Genomic DNA, 17,091 nt, shown 5'->3' with positions numbered 1-17,091 from the left:
CAAGTCAATTCTCTCAGGCTTATAAAGCACTTTCAGCTGCAATACCAAACATGGGCAGAATGGTTCGTGATGTAAGCAAACATGCCATTCTGAGATGGCCTGTTCAGACACGCTCATTCTGAAAATCTCTGAAATGAGAATGAATGACTGAATGTTTTCAGGGTACAAGAGACACTGGGGAGCCCAAAAAATACCAAAAAAATAAAAAAAAAGTGAAATTCATGGTGTGTCTCCTTTAAACTCATATTAACTGATATACTGATTTGTACCTTTGGTATGAGTGAGCAGACACACCCTGTTACATGGGCACATTTCCTAATAATGATAACTAAGGCAATCCGGTACACTTCCCATTCTCCTCCCTTTTCTGTGGAAGTTCTTGACCTCCTTTATTCTCCGTTCTTGGTGCAAATAAACCAAATTTAGATGACAAAAAAAAACGCACCCTTAACCTAAAAGGTCTTCCCGCGGCTATGTCTTACTGTAGGTCACCAGGTCATTGAGTGAACTGTTTCTCATGGCATGATTACGGGTGGCCCATGTCTGTCTCTTCTTGGCTGTAGTGGAGTACATGTCTCATGTCATTTTCTGGCTCAAACCTTGCCCTGTACATATTCTTCAGGTATAGTAAGCCTTGCCGAGCCATGTGGCCCATATGGCAGGAGCCTATCTCCTGTTTCTGTAGCGTGAGGAAGCTTGATGTACAAGTACTGTACATCCCCTGGACATGACGCTAGTATGTCGCAGGTATTCCAGCATGACAATACTACTGTCACAGAGTGAGATACATAGTTACAAAAGGTATACATTTTGCTTTTACTGTAAGCTCTGGGAATTCTGCCTGACAACTCATCCAGAACTTAACAAGGGACTGTGAAGTACATTACTGAATGCACAATCTGGGAACCCATCGCCAACTGAAAAGTAAAAACAGCGACCTCTGCTGTTTGTTACTATCTCAGTTGGCTCTGGGAGGAAGAAGACGTAGCACCCGTGCGCAAGGAAACCGGGGTTTTGGTCTGCCTTCAGCGCATCACTTCCGGTGGTGCGACTATATTTTCATTCCCACTAACAATATTTCTACACGGAACACTAACACCACTTCTCCCAGACAACATAGATCGTTTTGGTTATAAGCCCACTTGTTTCTATGATGAAAGAGTAAGTTAAAATGTGAATATCTTTCTGTGGTTTTGTCTGCTCTGCGGACGCTATTGTTAAATTAGTTTCGGTTTGTTTCGAGTGGGGAAGGATCGACGGACACGTGAATCCCGCCCACTACATTTGATTGGGTAAAGCGCGGCCTGCTTCCTGATCTGAAAGCACGGCCACTTGTAGGCCAGTGCGTACGTGATTTGACGAAACCCCTGACAGATACAAACGCAGAGCAGAATCTGTTCTTGAGAGATTACTGAATGCATGATCAGGGACCACATGTAATACCTCTACAGACCACCAGTGGTCCACAGACCACCAGTTGAAAACCCCTGGTCTAGGAGATAGTCTAATGATCATTGTTTTATCCTGATGCGAAATAAAATATTTCTAAAGAAGATAATAAAGGTCCTTAAATGGACAAAATCTGTTGGAAATATTTCATTTGGATGTGTCATAATTAAACTTGATGTTGGCACACTGATCCCTAGCCTCATCGAGCCAGTAGTGGACCCACAACCAAGTATGGGGGACCGGCGCACATGCAATTATTTTCGTATTATTTGTTTTTGAAGTCCTTGTCATGTCTGTCTGTCTATCAGTCCCTCCTGATACACACAACACCACTGAGTGGCGAGGAAGGCTTGATGCCGAAACGCTATTTGGGGTTTCAAATAATTCCCATTTCCATTTGTCTATAAATGTGCAGCCAAAGGCACATTTCCCCACGTTGTCTGGACATTTTATTTATTTATTTTTATTCTGAAGTGGTAGCATGGGGACATTCCTCACATAACATTACAGCTGATTACCTCTGTGAGAACATCAGTTGTTGATCTATTTGTCTATTGTCTCTTTGAAGATTGCAGGGAATTATTAGTCAAGGTGGTACTAACTAGCCTATGGTGAATATACTTTTACCTTTATCTTTTGATTGCCGTTTCCAGTTTGTCCCAGAACTGTTAGCCTGCCCTGCAATCAGTGATGTAAAGTAACTGAATACATTTACTCAAGTACTGTACTTATAGTACAAAATAGCAAACTCACAATGCTCACATCATGAGCTTAATTGTAGATCTGCTATTTTCAAAAGTTTTTTATACATTTGAAAACTTATGAAATGGGACCTTCGCCATAAGGAGTACTTTCTACTTTTGGTACTTTAAGTAGCTACATTTTGATACCAATACTTTTGTACTTTTACTCAAGTAAATTTTGAATTCCAGACTTTTATTTGTAAACAAGAGTATTTCTACATTGCAGTATTGCTACTTTTACTTAAGTAAAACATGTGAGTACTTAATTCCACCACTACTGGCCTGCAATCAATCACCCCCCCCCCCCCCCCCCCCCCCCTCCCACGCTGCTGCTGCTCAGCCAGAAGCAACAGCACAGGAAACTGAAAGCATGAAAGCTCTGTAACTTTCGCTTTCGCTTTTTGAAGCGCTCTTATATATTTGCGACATTTGTTAATGCCACATTTTTACTAATGCTTTAGGTGAGGTTTTGATCACTGTCTAATCCAACGAGGAAATGATCTGGTACTATATTTACCTTCTGGACAAATTATAATTTACACTTAAAATAGACAATGTTACAATGTATGTTAAAGTAGCCTATAGGAAAAGTGATCATTTTTGATTGGCATCGTGATTGTCACTGTGATTAGTGTCACTGTCGTTATATATATAGGATATATATTTGCTTTATACCTGGCAAGAAGAGGATCATTGTTGGTAAAGTTATGCACTGAGGATGGAAGCAAAGATGCGACTGAGAGAGTGGCTGATCACTCAGATAGACAGTGATCAGTATGAAGGACTCTGCTGGGAGAAAGAGGACAAAACTATGTTCAGGATCCCATGGAAACATGCAGCCAAGAAGGATTACAATCAGGACGAGGATGCAGCCCTTTTCAAGGTAAAATATATGTACCACTATATTTGCTTTATGTTGCATGAACCCTACACACAGTTTATATTTCAGGAGATGCAGTGCTGGAAAGTGACTGAGTAAATGTACTCAAGTACTGTACTGATAAGTTGTACTCTTTTACTCCACTACAATTATTTGACAACTTTAGTTACTAGTTACTTTAATTGTAGATTGTGATTATTATTACAAAACATACATTATACACTTCAGCCCTATTTACATTTCGGCCATTTGAAAATAGCAGATCTACAAGCTCACAAGATCTGCTATTTTCAAAAGATTTGTACGTTTTATAGGCTACATTTGAAAAGTTGTGAAATGGGACATTCTGCATAATGACCACTTTTAATACTACTACTTTTGGTTAATACAACTACTTTTGGTAGCCTACTTTAAGTACATTTTGATACCAATACCTTAATATTTTACCAATAAGTAAATATTTAATTCCGGAAAAAAATTAGTACTTTTACCACCACTGATATTATTATTTTTGAACATTATTAAGTTAAAACATCGCCGATCTAAATCACACCTTTGGCTTCAACAAGTTGAACATTCTGCATTCTTCGTCGCGCACCACCGTCTAACAACGAAGTCTAATACACCAGTGGTTAATGAGTGTGACAGTATTGTCAAAACGATACTCAGTGAGGGAGTTGATTAATCAATGTATATCGCAATAAACAGTCTTACACACAATTTACAATAGCCTAATGAATAATCATATGGAAAGAAATAATACAAATTATAAAAAATAAGGTATAGATTATGCTGAAGGGTCAGGAGGGATGAGTATTGAATGTATTTAAATTACATCTTAACCATTGCTAAATGTAGGCTATTCGGTTATAGCACTACATAACTCCATGATCCTGTATCACAATGAATAGTTTCTGTATTTAGTTTCCTACCTGTTCTCAAAGTGGGGTCCCCAGGGGGTCCTTGAGGAGGTTCCAGGGGGTCCCCAGTAAAATTAGTTAATATAGCATCAAAATGTGTTTAACCCTATTTTATACTTCGGTTATTTGGAAATAGTCGATCTACAAGCTCACAACGCCTCGTGATGCGTTGCCTTGCGAGCTTGTCGATCTGCTTTTCCGAAACATTTGGAAAGATCTTTATCTAAAATAAAATGAAAAAAGTCTTTCTTTTTTGTAGAACAAATTTGGCATAATTTGGGGGGGGGGGGGGGGGCAATGAACACAAACCTTCTCTTATGGTGGTCCCTGGCACAACGGCCACTAGGGATGTTAACAATTAATCAACTATCGATTAATCGATCGTTAAGAATTGTATTGATCAAATTAATCAATTAAACAATTACTTGAAAATTCCACAGTTCTGATTTGCCAAGATTCATTATCCCAAGTAAAGGCTATTATCTGAGCAGCTAAAGAAATTATTATCCACAAATGTACAAACATATTGGCATCAAAATGTACTTAAAGTACCAAAAGTAAAAGTATAAAAGTACTCATTATGCAGAATGTCCCATTTCACGTTTTCAAATGTATAAAAATCTATTGAAAATAGCAGATCTATTTTCTTCGGCTATTTTCAAATAACCGAAATGTGTACAGGGCTGAAGTGGTTAATGTTTTGTAATAATAATCTAAATCTACAAAGTTACTAGTAGTAACTAAAGTTTTAAAATAATTGTAGTGGAGTAAAAGTACAATATTTGCCTTTGAGATGTAGTGGAGTAGAAGTACTGAAAACTGGAAATACTCCAGTAAAGTAAAAAAAATACCTCAAAATTGTTGTATTTAAGTACAGTACTTGAGTATATGTACTTAGTTACTTTACACCACTGGCTGTATGTGATATTTGTGCTTGTCCCCCAGGCCTGGGCTGTGTACAAGGGTAAGTACCGGGAGGGGCGGGACGTGGCTGACCCAACTATGTGGAAGACCCGTTTGCGATGTGCGCTGAACAAGAGCACAGACTTCCAGGAGGCGATGGAACGTAGCCAGCTGGACATCTCCGAACCCTACAAGGTCTACAGCATCCAGCCAGACACCAGCCTAGTCATAACAGGTGCAATTAAAACACTAAGACCTTGAGGTCGATTCTACAAACGCCTTCTAAATCAGTAGTTCTCACACTTTCAAGATTTTTCTAAAATGTTCAAAAATAGCAGATGTACAAGCTCGCAGCGCGGCGCTAAGTGACGCGCTGTGAGCTTGTAGATCTGCTATTTTTGAATAGCCAACTAAAATTTAGAATGGCACAGACGCTTTCCCGTTTTTTAAGACAAATTTATACTTATACTAAATTAGTCCCATAGATTTTCAAAATCGGTTATTGAAAATCAGTTGTTTACGATGAGTGACACGATTGTGTGACAGAGAATAAAGTGTACATAATAATATGAAAGAAGATAAAAGTTTACAGTAGTGAATCAATATCCCATATACCGCTCTTTAACATGCTTATATACAGTATATACTAGGATATGCCTATTTATTATTGTTCATTTATTTTGTATATATATACACATATTAGGGCTGTCAAAAGATTACAAATTTTAATCTGATTACTATTTTCTTTTCTTTTTTTTCAGATTTCAAGATAGAGAAACTGGAGGCTAGTGGGTCCAGCTCCCCTGCCAGGGGACCCCTGCACCCACAGGGACCCCCGCACCCACAGGAACCACCGCACCCACAGGTAACACCACATTGCCATTGAATTAGCAGGTACCCTGCGTTGAATTAAACTTTTAAAAAGTTAAAAACAGAGTATAAAACATTTCAAAATGTTGCCAAAGACCTTCCCTGGATCATAACACATGGTGGAAAGTGTCAGCCCTAGCTGACATGGGATGTGTGGGCGTGAATGAAAGAAAAACAATTAATACATATATGTTCGCTATTATAGATATGTTTATTATATACAGTATGGTAGATAAATTATACTAGTTGTCCTGCGGGTCTCCTCATCTTCAAATTGTACGAAATCCTGGGATGATGAGTAGGCTACAGATCAACTTTGAACTGAAGCAGAAAAGTAATTTGTTAGATTTTTAATTACTGCCTGCAATTTTGAAAGAATTACTGTATCATTTTAATTACTGCTTGTAATTTAGAAACAACTTATTAAACAGGCATTTCCAGGTCACTATCAAAGATTGTAATTCAGAAATGTTGCATTAAAGCCTCACTATGTAACATTTTTTTAATGAATAAAATGTAATTTTGTCCAATCTGTATGGTAGAGTATGTTAATACAATATAAATTATACAATTGGGGTGGTTGTATTTTGTCCCTTAATTGAGACATTTAGATCGTGTCAAAGGTCATGTCTCACCTAGACACAGGATCTGACATGAATTTTGACCTGATGGTCAAGATTCAATTTATCCCCTGGAGCAAGCAGACAGGCTCTATTAGCTCAACGGTAAAAATGTCAGCACTTGAGCAGGAAACCGGTTTCAAATCCGGGGTAGAAGAGGAAAGTTACATAGTGCTGCTTTAACATGCTTGTGTATTTCTGCTTTCTAAGCTTCTCTGTCAAAGGGAGTCATTAAATGATGATGAAAATGAAGCCCTAAATGTGAATGGTAAGCACCACATTTATTAAGCTAAATACACTGTTGAAATAAAGCTGTATAGAAATAAAGCTTATTTAAAATGAATAAAACATTATTTTGAGCAATCTGTATGGTAGAGTATGTTAATACATTATAACTAGGACAAGGGTTCCCACACTTTTCAGGCCGAGACCTCCCGAAATGATCATATTTGACCTTGGGACCCCACACCCTGACAAGCACTTGGAATTGTAGGAGTTGAGGCATTACGTTTAGTTTGACTCAGTGCCACAGATAAATATTGTGAAAATAGCATGCGATGCGAGGCGTTGTGAGCTTGTACAGTAGATCGGCTATTTTCACAGTGGTTGCCTCTTTCTTTGGTAATATTTGACAATATTGTATACACTTATACTGTATGTTGGTTTGTTTACTGTTGAGAAAACAAAGTTGCACATTAAGGATTTAACATCTGGGGACCCGACAAAATCATGTGGGGACCCCCAGTTTGGGAACCATTGTTGTAGGACACCTGGAGTGCAATATCTCCCCATGTCAAGCAGGGACTCCCTGTTAGCTTATCAGTAGACATTTGGTCTTACTTATGCATTGCAGCTTTAAATAGTCATGCTGTGGCGAATGTACGGTATATCTACAGTGCATTGATCAGCAATGCTGTACAAACAATGTAATGAGAAAAGGGTGAAAATTCATGGTATTTCTTTTCCATTAACCCATTAAGACCTATCCTACAAATGCCTTCTAAATCCTAACAGTTTTATCAGATATCGGTTGGGAACCACAATCTAATCATTAAGATCACCCCATCATACTGTGTAACACTGAAAACGGCCTGGCATGGATGTTTGTATTTATGTGGAAAATGTGCAGATACCCTGTATACACTTATACTGTATGTTGGTTTGTTTACTGTTGAGAAAACAAAGTGGCACATTAAGCATTTAACATCTGGGGACCCGACAAAATCATGCGGGGACCCCCAGTTTGGGAACCATTGTTGTAGGACACCTGATGTTTGTATTTATGTGGAAAATGGTCTCTGCTCCTGTGTAGATGCTCTCATGAGGGAGCACATGTACTGCTGGTTAGATGGAGGAAGACAGCGTCATCACAACTCTCCTCCGCTAGCCTTTTTCAGCCCCACGCTGGCTATAACTGGTAAGACCCTATAATGCAGTCATTCTCAAACATTTATGTTATACATTAGGCCACAGACCCCTATAACTATGAAAGTGTGAAAATGTACACCCCTCTGAGTTACAGACCTGTAAGGGCCCATTTGTTTCCTAACTATCAACCATTCAAGGACCCCCTCAAGGACCCCTGTGGGTCCCCGAACCTGTATACTTTGAGAACTATCGTGTAACCAATCCATTTAATAGATAAACAAAATACTTACCTGCTCTTCCACTGGAAGACTAGTATTGAACAAGATTGTTGTGTCCGTGCAGACTTCCGTATGCAGGTGAGGTTGTTATACCAAGGCCACATCGTTATGGAGGTGTCCACTAGCAGCCCAGATGGCTGTTTCATCCTCCAGGGCTCTGTTCCTTTGGGAAATGAGAGGATATATGGGCCTTGTAGTGCCCAGCAGCTCTGCTTCCCTTCCCCAGAGGTGATGTTCCAGGATCCGGGTATAACTGAGGCCATGGGCTGCCTCCTGTCCCACCTGGAGCGGGGCGTTCTGCTGTGGGTCGCTCCTGATGGCGTGTTCATCAAGAGGTTCTGTCAGGGCAGGGTCTACTGGAGCGGTCCTCTGGCAGAACACAGCGACAGACCCAATAAACTGGACCGGGAACGGACCTGTAAGCTGCTTGATATGCCTATATTTCACAAAGGTAAGTAAAGTGCACTTTGTCCAGGGCCTTATCAGATACGCTCCTAATAAAGCGGTAACAACTTTCATATTGAACGCAGTTTTTAATATATCCCTGTGCAAGTCAGTCATATCACTGTTGCTCTGGTTAAATTCTGAGAGTGTTGTTTGCTAAGTAAATGTTGGTTGGAGATGGTATTGGGCCAGAACATTGATTTCTTAAGGTGCATTCCCACCACAAGATAAAATATCTTTCTAGTCGATTGAATCGCTTCACTTTGGTCGCACTGGTCAGTGTTGGTAAACATGAGGCGAACATCGCCTCACTTTGGATTTTCCAAATGGAGCGAAGATACAGAGGCGACGAAACACTTTGTTTGTGTCCCCTCGTTCGCCTTGTGTCTTGTGTGTGAGCGTGTGTGCGTGCGTGTGCCTGCCTGGGCGTGGCGTCCCAATTATTCCTCATGAGGTGGAGCTGCCTGCTCAACTGTGGTTCATCTACTCATCAAGCTCAGCAGTTAAAATGCCTGGTTCTTCACTCCAGCTCTTGCCAGTTCATTCAGTTGCCAATGCTGTGGCTCAGCTCCTCAGTTTTGTTTGTGCTTCAGATGCCGCCAAGTAACCATCCACGCCTGCCTGCTAGCCTGCCACAACTTATTTCACTCATTCTGAGTTTGGGGATTTGGGTTGAATAAAAGAATGTTTATTCTGGTTTTGAGTTCTGGTTTTTGGGTCCAAAACCCAAGCTCCCTAGCAGCTCGATGCAATCGCACCGCTCTAATAATTATTTTATCTCATGGTGGGTTTAGGTTTTGTGTGGAAAGTTGACAAATGTGGAGTTGTCATTCTCCAACATTCAGAGCCGTATAGCAGGGCGTACAGGACACAGATTAAATGAGTGTAATTTGAGACAGGGTAATGAACGCTTATTAATGCGTTGCATGGCTGCCTCCACCATTTATTTGTGTGTGCGAATATCTATCGCTGTCGAGTGCAAACCTAGTATGTCCAAAACAACAAATTGTCATGAAATGAAAAAAAAGGTATGAGTGAATATTAACAAGCTCTAATACTATTCGATGCCCTGATGAAGATGTATTGACATCGAAACGCCACGTTATTTGCCTGCACCCTGTAAATAATAAAGGCTTTAAATGCCTGAGTTTGCGCCATTGCCTTCCTTCTTTTACACACATACCAGTCCCGTTCCTGAGATGCACCAGACCATCCTGAATTTGGCTTGAGGCGCGGTGGAACCCCTTTGTTCTCTATTACTATTCATTGGTTAACCACTTTCAACCTGCATCTCTTCAAACATTTGACAACTTGTCACATTGCAAAGCGTTGTACCTTGTAGATCGGCTATTTTTGTAAAGTGTGAACAATAGTATTGATCTAGAAGAAAAATATATGGAGGGTTTCCACCAGTAGTGATGATATATTATAATGCAAACACTGTAAAACGCTTTGGAAAAAGGTGTTACTATGTAACTGTTTTGCCTGATTCACTGATTTATGTTGTTTTATGCTTTTGCTTTCCTTTTTTTGCTTTATTGTTAAATTAGTTGTACTTTTTCTGTAATTGTATTCTTGCTCTGCAAACTGCAGCACTTTGAGCTGCATTTCATGTCATGAAAGGTGCTATACAAATACAGTTTATTATTATTATTATTATTATTAAATGCAGACCATTTACCATGTTGATACCGTCAATCAGAATCTTTCCTGTCATTTTGTCCATGTTCGTGCACAGAGCTCCAAGACTACATTCACGGGGAGGGAACCAGACCTCACTATGAGATTGAGCTGTGCTTTGGCGAGGAGTATCCAGACCCCAACATCCCCAAATGTAGAAAGCTGATTGTGGTAGAGGTACGTAACGATGCTATCAGCGTCTAAGAATAGGTTTAAACTTTTGATACTGAAGTCTAGCCTTATGTTTTCTCTCACTACATTTTCTTTATGTGAATAGACTTATGTACAAAAAACAAAACAAACAAAAAAAAACAACCATGTGTATATATTTCCTGATATAGGAATACTGACCTTGGAAATACATTTCCCCAAATGTATTCTTCTTGTTATAGTTTGTCCTTTACAGTATAGTTGACTTAAAACCATAACATGAGTGTCAAAAATATATATATTTTTACATTCATTTTTAAATTTTAAATGTTTGTCTTCTCCATAAAACCATATATTGTTATGTGAAATTGCTCCGTAGCTGGGGAGGGGAGTGAAACGTTTGGTTTTATGAATCACCAGGAGAGGGCGCCATGATCACACTCAATGCTTTTTGTGTATTCCCTGGTGGCCTGTGAGCAGGTGGTGCCCTTGTTCGCTGTAGAACTGCTGCAGAGATTCCACAGAGGAGAGAGTGAGGAGGAGAGGCTGCAAGCTCACACCCTCAACGCAGATAGAGAGGAGGTGTAGGAGCACCCGGGGTATGTGAGGGGATGGATGTCATCACCCCCAGCATCACCACTATTTATGTTCTCCCAGCAGCATAAGGTTGTTGATGTCGGGTGGGAACCTCATTATGTCCGAAACTGTTACTTTTCAGGATTCAAAATATTCAAGATAGGAGCAAAAATAGCAGATGTACGCGCTGCGTTTTGAGCTTGTACATCTGCTGTTTTTGCTCCTTTTGTGTGACGCTGTAGTTTGACAAAGTAGGGCATTAATTTATGAAAAGACATAAAAAGTATAAAACATGGAGATGAGAGGTTTCTACCCTACAGCAACGATAATGTACATGACAGAAGTGTCTTCTTCATTTGTTAAGGGAAACGTGTAAATGCAAATTGCTGCATTGTAGCCATGATTAAAAGTATTATTTTACTGGATGCCATAGAACTAGACTTAACAATGATTATCATACTGTATGTTCTTAAACTGAAGATTGCATTAAACCATGATTATATAATAATCAGTTAAGTAATGGCATAACAATATTTTTCTTGATTTATATTGACAAATGAGTGCAGAGTTGGCTATATTCACAATCGACATTTGCATAAATTAATATTTTTTGTAACTTAAATACAGTACATACTATGCAGAGAATAAAGGTCACACCTCGAATTAAATCTATAAAGCCGTTTCTTCCTTTTATTTCTAGCGAACATCATATAATAACAGATTCACAATTTTAAAAATATACATTTTTATAGCTATAACATTTACAAAGAAAAAAATCAACAAGTAAGGTTTTTGTTTTTGAAAATTCAAGAAACAAACGAAAACAAAAAAAAAATCACTAAAGTGAGAGAGTGTGCTGAATCAGAGGAGATAATACCCGTATCAGAGTTTTAAAATACTTTCATCGTTTTCCCTGCTTTCGAACATATACAGTACATTAAAAAAAAGAAGAAACGAAAACGGGAACAGAAGCGTTCGGTACACAGGGGTCAAGAGGATTCACAAAGCATCATGTTTCCAACGTGTTATTAGCACCATTTTCTCTTCCAGTCATTCAGCTTTTAATGGAAAAACACCGTAAAGTGTGGAGGCGAGAGAGCTGACACAGACCCTGTCTGTGTGGGCGGGGATTGTCCGTTACGCAGTTTTCATTTAGTGTTCTTCCCTTTTCGCAGAGATAATGTTAAGAACATATTGGAGGGTATCATAATGCCTTGAAGAACAGAAAACGTTGGACAACGATGACCCCCAGCGATGAGAATAAAAAAAGGCGTTTTTACATTCACCTTGCCTACCCGTGACCGACACGTACGTCAGTCAGAAGCAAGAAAATAAAAACCAGAAACGCATTGCAAAAATCGACAGTTTGCATTAAATCTGTTTAGCATATTTACTGTATATATAACATCTGTAATGTAATATATATATATATTAAATATATATATTTATATATAGTCAATATTAAATATTGACACACAAATTGTGTGTGTGTGTGTGTGTGTGTATATATATATATATTTTTTGTGTATATATATATATATATATATATATATATATATATATATATATATATATATATATATGTATGCACTTCTTCAATAGAGTTTACTTTCATAACACTGATTGAAATCATTACCCTGCAGAAAAAACACTGTCTGTAGGCGTGTGGGACGAGCATTTAAAAAAAAGAGAGTGACCACGTACAAGTGCTTGATTGTCTCACTAAAAGTCTCAGTGTCTCCTGGGAGACCGTCTCCATCCTCCATACCTGCTGCTGCTGCTGATGCTGCTGCCTCCTTAGCTGAGAGAGGACAGGAACGTAAAAGAAAAGAAAAGACAAGAAAAGAAAAAAGGAAAGAGAAGAGAAGAGAAAAGAAAAGAAAAAAAGTGAAGAGAAAAGAAAAAAGAAGAGAATAAAATAAAATAAAGGAAGCAGAGAACGAGATGTAATGCCTGATTTATAATTCGCAGCATGACGGTGTCGCTCACCACAAAAATAGCTGATCCGTGTGCTTGTAGATCGGCTATTTTGGGGAAAGAAAGGAAAAGAAAAGAAAAAGAAGAAGAAAAGGAGGTGTAAAAGCCTGTTTAATACTTCCACTGTACAGTGGCGTCGCTTGCCGATAATAGCCAATCTACAGTTACAAGCTCATACAGTAGATCGTCACTGTCGGGTGGAAACCTCATATGTCCAACACAGTTTATTTTCAGGATTCAAATTCAAAAATAGCAAAAGTAGCAGATCTACAAAAAGCTCCAAACGCGCCACTTCGCCCCACGTTTCGAGCTTGTGGATGCTACTTTTGATGCTTTTGTGTGACACTGTAGTTACTACAGTAACTACAGTAATTTTTTTTTTGTTAGGGTTGCAATACTACAGTGTAGTATGATCAATAAGGGAATTCATTTACGAAAAACACAAAAAGTCTAAATATGGAGATAACAGGTTTCTGCCCTAAAGCAGCAAGGTTGGCTTGTAGATCGGCTATTATTGTCAAAAGCGCCGCTACGTCGTGCAACGGAGGTTAAATGAAGGATAAGGAGGGCTCAGCCGTGTTCATACAGTGGGCTGGGCAGCAGTGTGGTGGACACCCGTACAGTTTGACATTTATATTTATATGATATAATGTTGCCTTCCCTGCAACCCTGCCTTTAGGTCTCTCCATTGTATATCTTGGTGGGTGCAACAGAGACAAGGAGGGTGTGTTTGTGCTTTGTGTTGTGTGTGTCTGTTGGTGTGTGTGTGTGTGTGTGTGTGTGTGTGTGTGTGTGTGTGTGTGTGTGTGTGTGTGTGTGTGTGTGTGTGTGTGTGTGTGTTTACTTGTATTACTATACTTGCAAGGGCAAAATGTCCCAACAAGTATAATTTGAAAAAGTATAATTTGAGAAATAGACGTGAGGCCAATTTTCCTGGTCCTTGTTCTATGGTTAAAATTTTTTTTTTTGTTAGGGTTACAATTACGGAAATCTTCAGGTTGGGGTTAGGTTTGGAGCTATGCCTAAGATATTTAGTTGCGCGGCAGTGTCGCACACCGAAAATATCGGATCTACAAGCTCACAAGATGTCGCCCTGCGATGCGTTGTGAGCTTGTAGATCGGCTATGTCCGGTGCACGGCACTGGCATGCAACTAAGGGTACTGTAAATCAGGCTTCAGAGTTAAGGTTAAACATGGCAAAATATGGCAATTTTCTTTTTTATATAAAATTGTCACCCTAAATTGTTGATGTCCTACAAGTATAGTAATACAAACGTGTGTTGTGTGTCTGTGTCTGTGTTTGTGTGCGTGTGTGTGTGTGTGTGTGTGTGTGTGTGTGTGTGTGTGTGTGTGTGTGTGTGTGTGTGTGTGTGTGTGTGTGTGTGCGCGCGTGCGTGCGTGCCTCTACTGCCACTTCATTTGCTTGGAGCCATGAGGTAAATCCGGGAGGTTCTCGTCAGTCCCGGTCGGGGGCAGGACGTCCGGCGCCGACCAGCGCCTTTTGCGTGGGCGTGGCCGCTCCGGAGCGGAGGAGGAGGTGTCCGGAGGAGGAGCGGGGGGAGGCAGGGCGAGAGAGACGGGAGGAGGAGGAGGAGGAGGAGGAGGAGGAGGAAGAGGAGGAGGAGCCGGCGTGTGGTGGTGAGGAAGAGGCGGAGGCGGAGGGGGAGGCGGCATCTCTTCCCTGTGGGAGGAGCTGCTGGACTCGCCTCCTACGGCCCTGGCGGAGGAGGAGGAGGAGTGCGCGCGGTGGGACCTTGAGGAGCCGGAGCGCGCGGCGCCGTGCGTCCGGTGGGTTGAGGTGGCGGTGACGGGCGTCGGGGTGAGAGCCAGGCAGACGTCGCCCTCGGCCAGCTGGCGGCAGGGCAGGCCGTAGAGCTGCGTGGTTTTCTGGGGGCAGCAGGAAGACCAGCCTCGGTCGCGCACGAAGAACGGATACTCCACCAGGACCTTCAGTAACTCCTGCACACAAGGACGCCATCGACACCTTTACACTCTAAAGTAGTACAGGTACGTCTCATTTTTAACCACTTTAAATCTGGCGTCCCTATTTTGGGCATTTTAATCCATTCAATCCGGGAACGTCTCTGTCATTTTAGATCTCTTTTGGCTATTCATAAATAGCAGATATACAAGCTCATAGCTAAATCTTGAACAAATTTTGTAAATATATTTTTTAAAGTGAACAAATCTTTGCTTCTGGAGGTCTCTGGAACAAAATATTGTACAAATGTTCGCTTTAAAAAATATATATTTAAGGACTTGCACTATCTTTCACGATTTTTCAAAAAATAGCAGATCTACAAGCTCATAGCGCTATGAGCTTGTATAGCTGCTATTTTTGAATAGCCAAAGACATCTAAAATGACAGAGATGCGTTCCCGGTCTTAATGAATTAAACCGCCGATCCATATGTCTGAGTCATAGTAGTCTCGCGTGGCCAGACTGTTGCCTCCCACAATTTTCAAATGCTTCCGGTCATACAGTCTGGAGAGCGGAAGTAAAGGGGGAAAGCGGAAACCCCGCCTCCCCTCCACTTCCGTTTCGTCTTTACAGTCGCGCAAATTTATCATAATATAAATCAAAATCATCTAAGCATATATAACTTGCTACTTAGCAGAAATGACAATTACAAAATAAAATGTAAAGATATATATATATTTTGGTGAACGGAAATGACGATCGGATGCTAGCTTCCTGCCTCGGATCTCGGGAGGTGTAGTTCCAGACTCTTTCCACAAGTTTCCTAGGGCGTTGTGGGCATCACTTCCTGTCGATTTGATCAGGTATCAGGGATCAAATCGACCAGAAGTGATGCCCACAACGCCCTATAGGAAACTTGTGGATATAGCATTCGGAGATTGTGGAATAGTCGTCTGGCTATGCGAGACTAGAGTCATAGAGTCTGAAAAATTGCCTAGTGCTGATGCCACTGGTACGCAGGTGTCTGAACTGACTACAGTTCACCTATGTTTAGCCACATCTGTTTTTAAACCATGCTTTTTTTAACCTTATATGATTGATGATGTGTTTTTACCATGTGGCACTCTGAGATTCCTTGTGAATGAAATGCGCATTACAAATAAAATAAAACATAAATTATTATTATGAGACGCAGACTGAGTAGACAGAGATGGTGCCATCTTATAATGAGCATTAGTGAGGACCAATTATATGACCATAGGTCGAAAATGGGTGAAGTGCTCCTTTAAGTAACTGCCATGAGAGGAAGCTGACCTGAGTGTTGCGGTCGGTGAGCAGGACCTGCAGGTGGCTGAAGCCTTGTGCGTTGCCGGGGGCGATGAGCAGCACGGTGCAGGTGCTGAGGTGGAACTCCGGGGAGGTGTCGGCGCTCCGCAGGAAGTCCTCCGTCCGCAGCTCCTCCACACGCTTCAGCCGCCCGCTGGCCAGCTCGATCAGAGAACCCTTGGCGAAGTGAGGTAGGAGCGCAGGGGGGGATTGGTGAGGGGCAGGCGGCGAGGCGTGAGGATGGGAATGCCGCCCGGGGGAGAACTCTCTCCCCCTGTCTCTCTCGCGCCGGCGCTCTCGCTCGCCATCTCTGTCTCTCTCTCTGTCCTTGTTGTTGTTGTCGTGGTGGTCTCGCTCCTTGTCCCTGTCCCTGTCTTTGTGTCTGTCTCTGTCCCGCTCTCGTTCCTGTTGCCTCTCTTGGTCTCTGTCTCTCTCGCGGTCTCGCTGGGGCCTCTCGTGACTATTGATCGCGCTCAGGGGCGAGTCTGGTGAGGTCCTCGGAGCTTGCGGCCGGGGCCCCGGCTCCCTGTGCAGGCTGTACTGAGGCGTTCCTGAGGGGCCGTACAGAGGGTAAGCCTGGGCATGGGGGCTGTTGTTGTACACGGAACCCAACGAGTAGTAGATCTGGGCCTCGGACGGCAGGCCCAGGGGGTCGAGCAGCCCCCCTCTCCCTGCCCTGGGGTCCGGGCCGAGGCGATGGGGACTGACGGAGAGCAGACCGGAGCTGGTCTTTACTGTCCCGTGGGGGTCCCTGTCCTGCAGAGAGGAATGTGTCTCCGGGCCCTCCTGAGCATGGGAGTCTGAAAAAAACGGCCCTCCCGATTGGACACGGCCCGTCATTTCCTCTTGCTGCCTCCGGCCACCGTTGGCGTGGGAACCGTGGGGGCCGTGCGGACCCACATCCAGCCTGGTTCTGCCGCTCTCGGTACCGTAGTCTCCCGTAAGGGGTGGTCTGGAGGTAGAGACAGCCCTGCTGCCCGGCCCATC

General features: G+C 41.8%; 2 protein-coding genes across 3 annotated transcripts in view; one reads left to right on the top strand and one right to left on the bottom strand.

Annotated features, from left to right (window-relative positions):
• The first annotated feature begins 2,596 nt into the window (after nucleotides 1-2,596).
• Nucleotides 2,597-11,545, top strand: irf10 (interferon regulatory factor 10). The gene is made up of 8 exons (XM_084070507.1): nucleotides 2,597-3,075; nucleotides 4,938-5,130; nucleotides 5,657-5,760; nucleotides 6,596-6,653; nucleotides 7,698-7,802; nucleotides 8,096-8,482; nucleotides 10,214-10,332; nucleotides 10,786-11,545. The coding sequence occupies exons 1-8, from the start codon at nucleotides 2,911-2,913 to the stop codon at nucleotides 10,891-10,893; spliced, it is 1,239 nt and encodes a 412-aa protein (XP_083926633.1). The 5' UTR covers nucleotides 2,597-2,910; the 3' UTR covers nucleotides 10,894-11,545.
• A 2,717-nt stretch (nucleotides 11,546-14,262) lies between these two features.
• The window catches only part of LOC311053706 (uncharacterized protein), a gene marked incomplete at its 3' end in the record, with an annotated part of 28,022 nt that continues 25,193 nt past the window's right edge, over nucleotides 14,263-17,091 (bottom strand). For both annotated transcript variants that reach the window (XM_084069376.1, XM_084069377.1), the window contains exons 2-3: nucleotides 16,093-17,091; nucleotides 14,263-14,817 (exon numbers count right to left, since the gene is read on the bottom strand). The exon at nucleotides 16,093-17,091 is cut by the window's right edge and continues 829 nt beyond it. In XM_084069376.1, coding sequence (XP_083925502.1) covers nucleotides 14,263-14,817; nucleotides 16,093-17,091 — 1,554 coding nt within the window. The remainder of the gene's footprint in view (nucleotides 14,818-16,092) is intronic.

This window comes from Gymnoscopelus microlampas, assembly GCF_963454915.1.
Source record: "Gymnoscopelus microlampas genome assembly, chromosome: 10".
Classification (NCBI taxonomy): Eukaryota; Metazoa; Chordata; class Actinopteri; order Myctophiformes; family Myctophidae; genus Gymnoscopelus; species Gymnoscopelus microlampas.
This window is presented reverse-complemented; position numbering and strand designations above follow the sequence as displayed.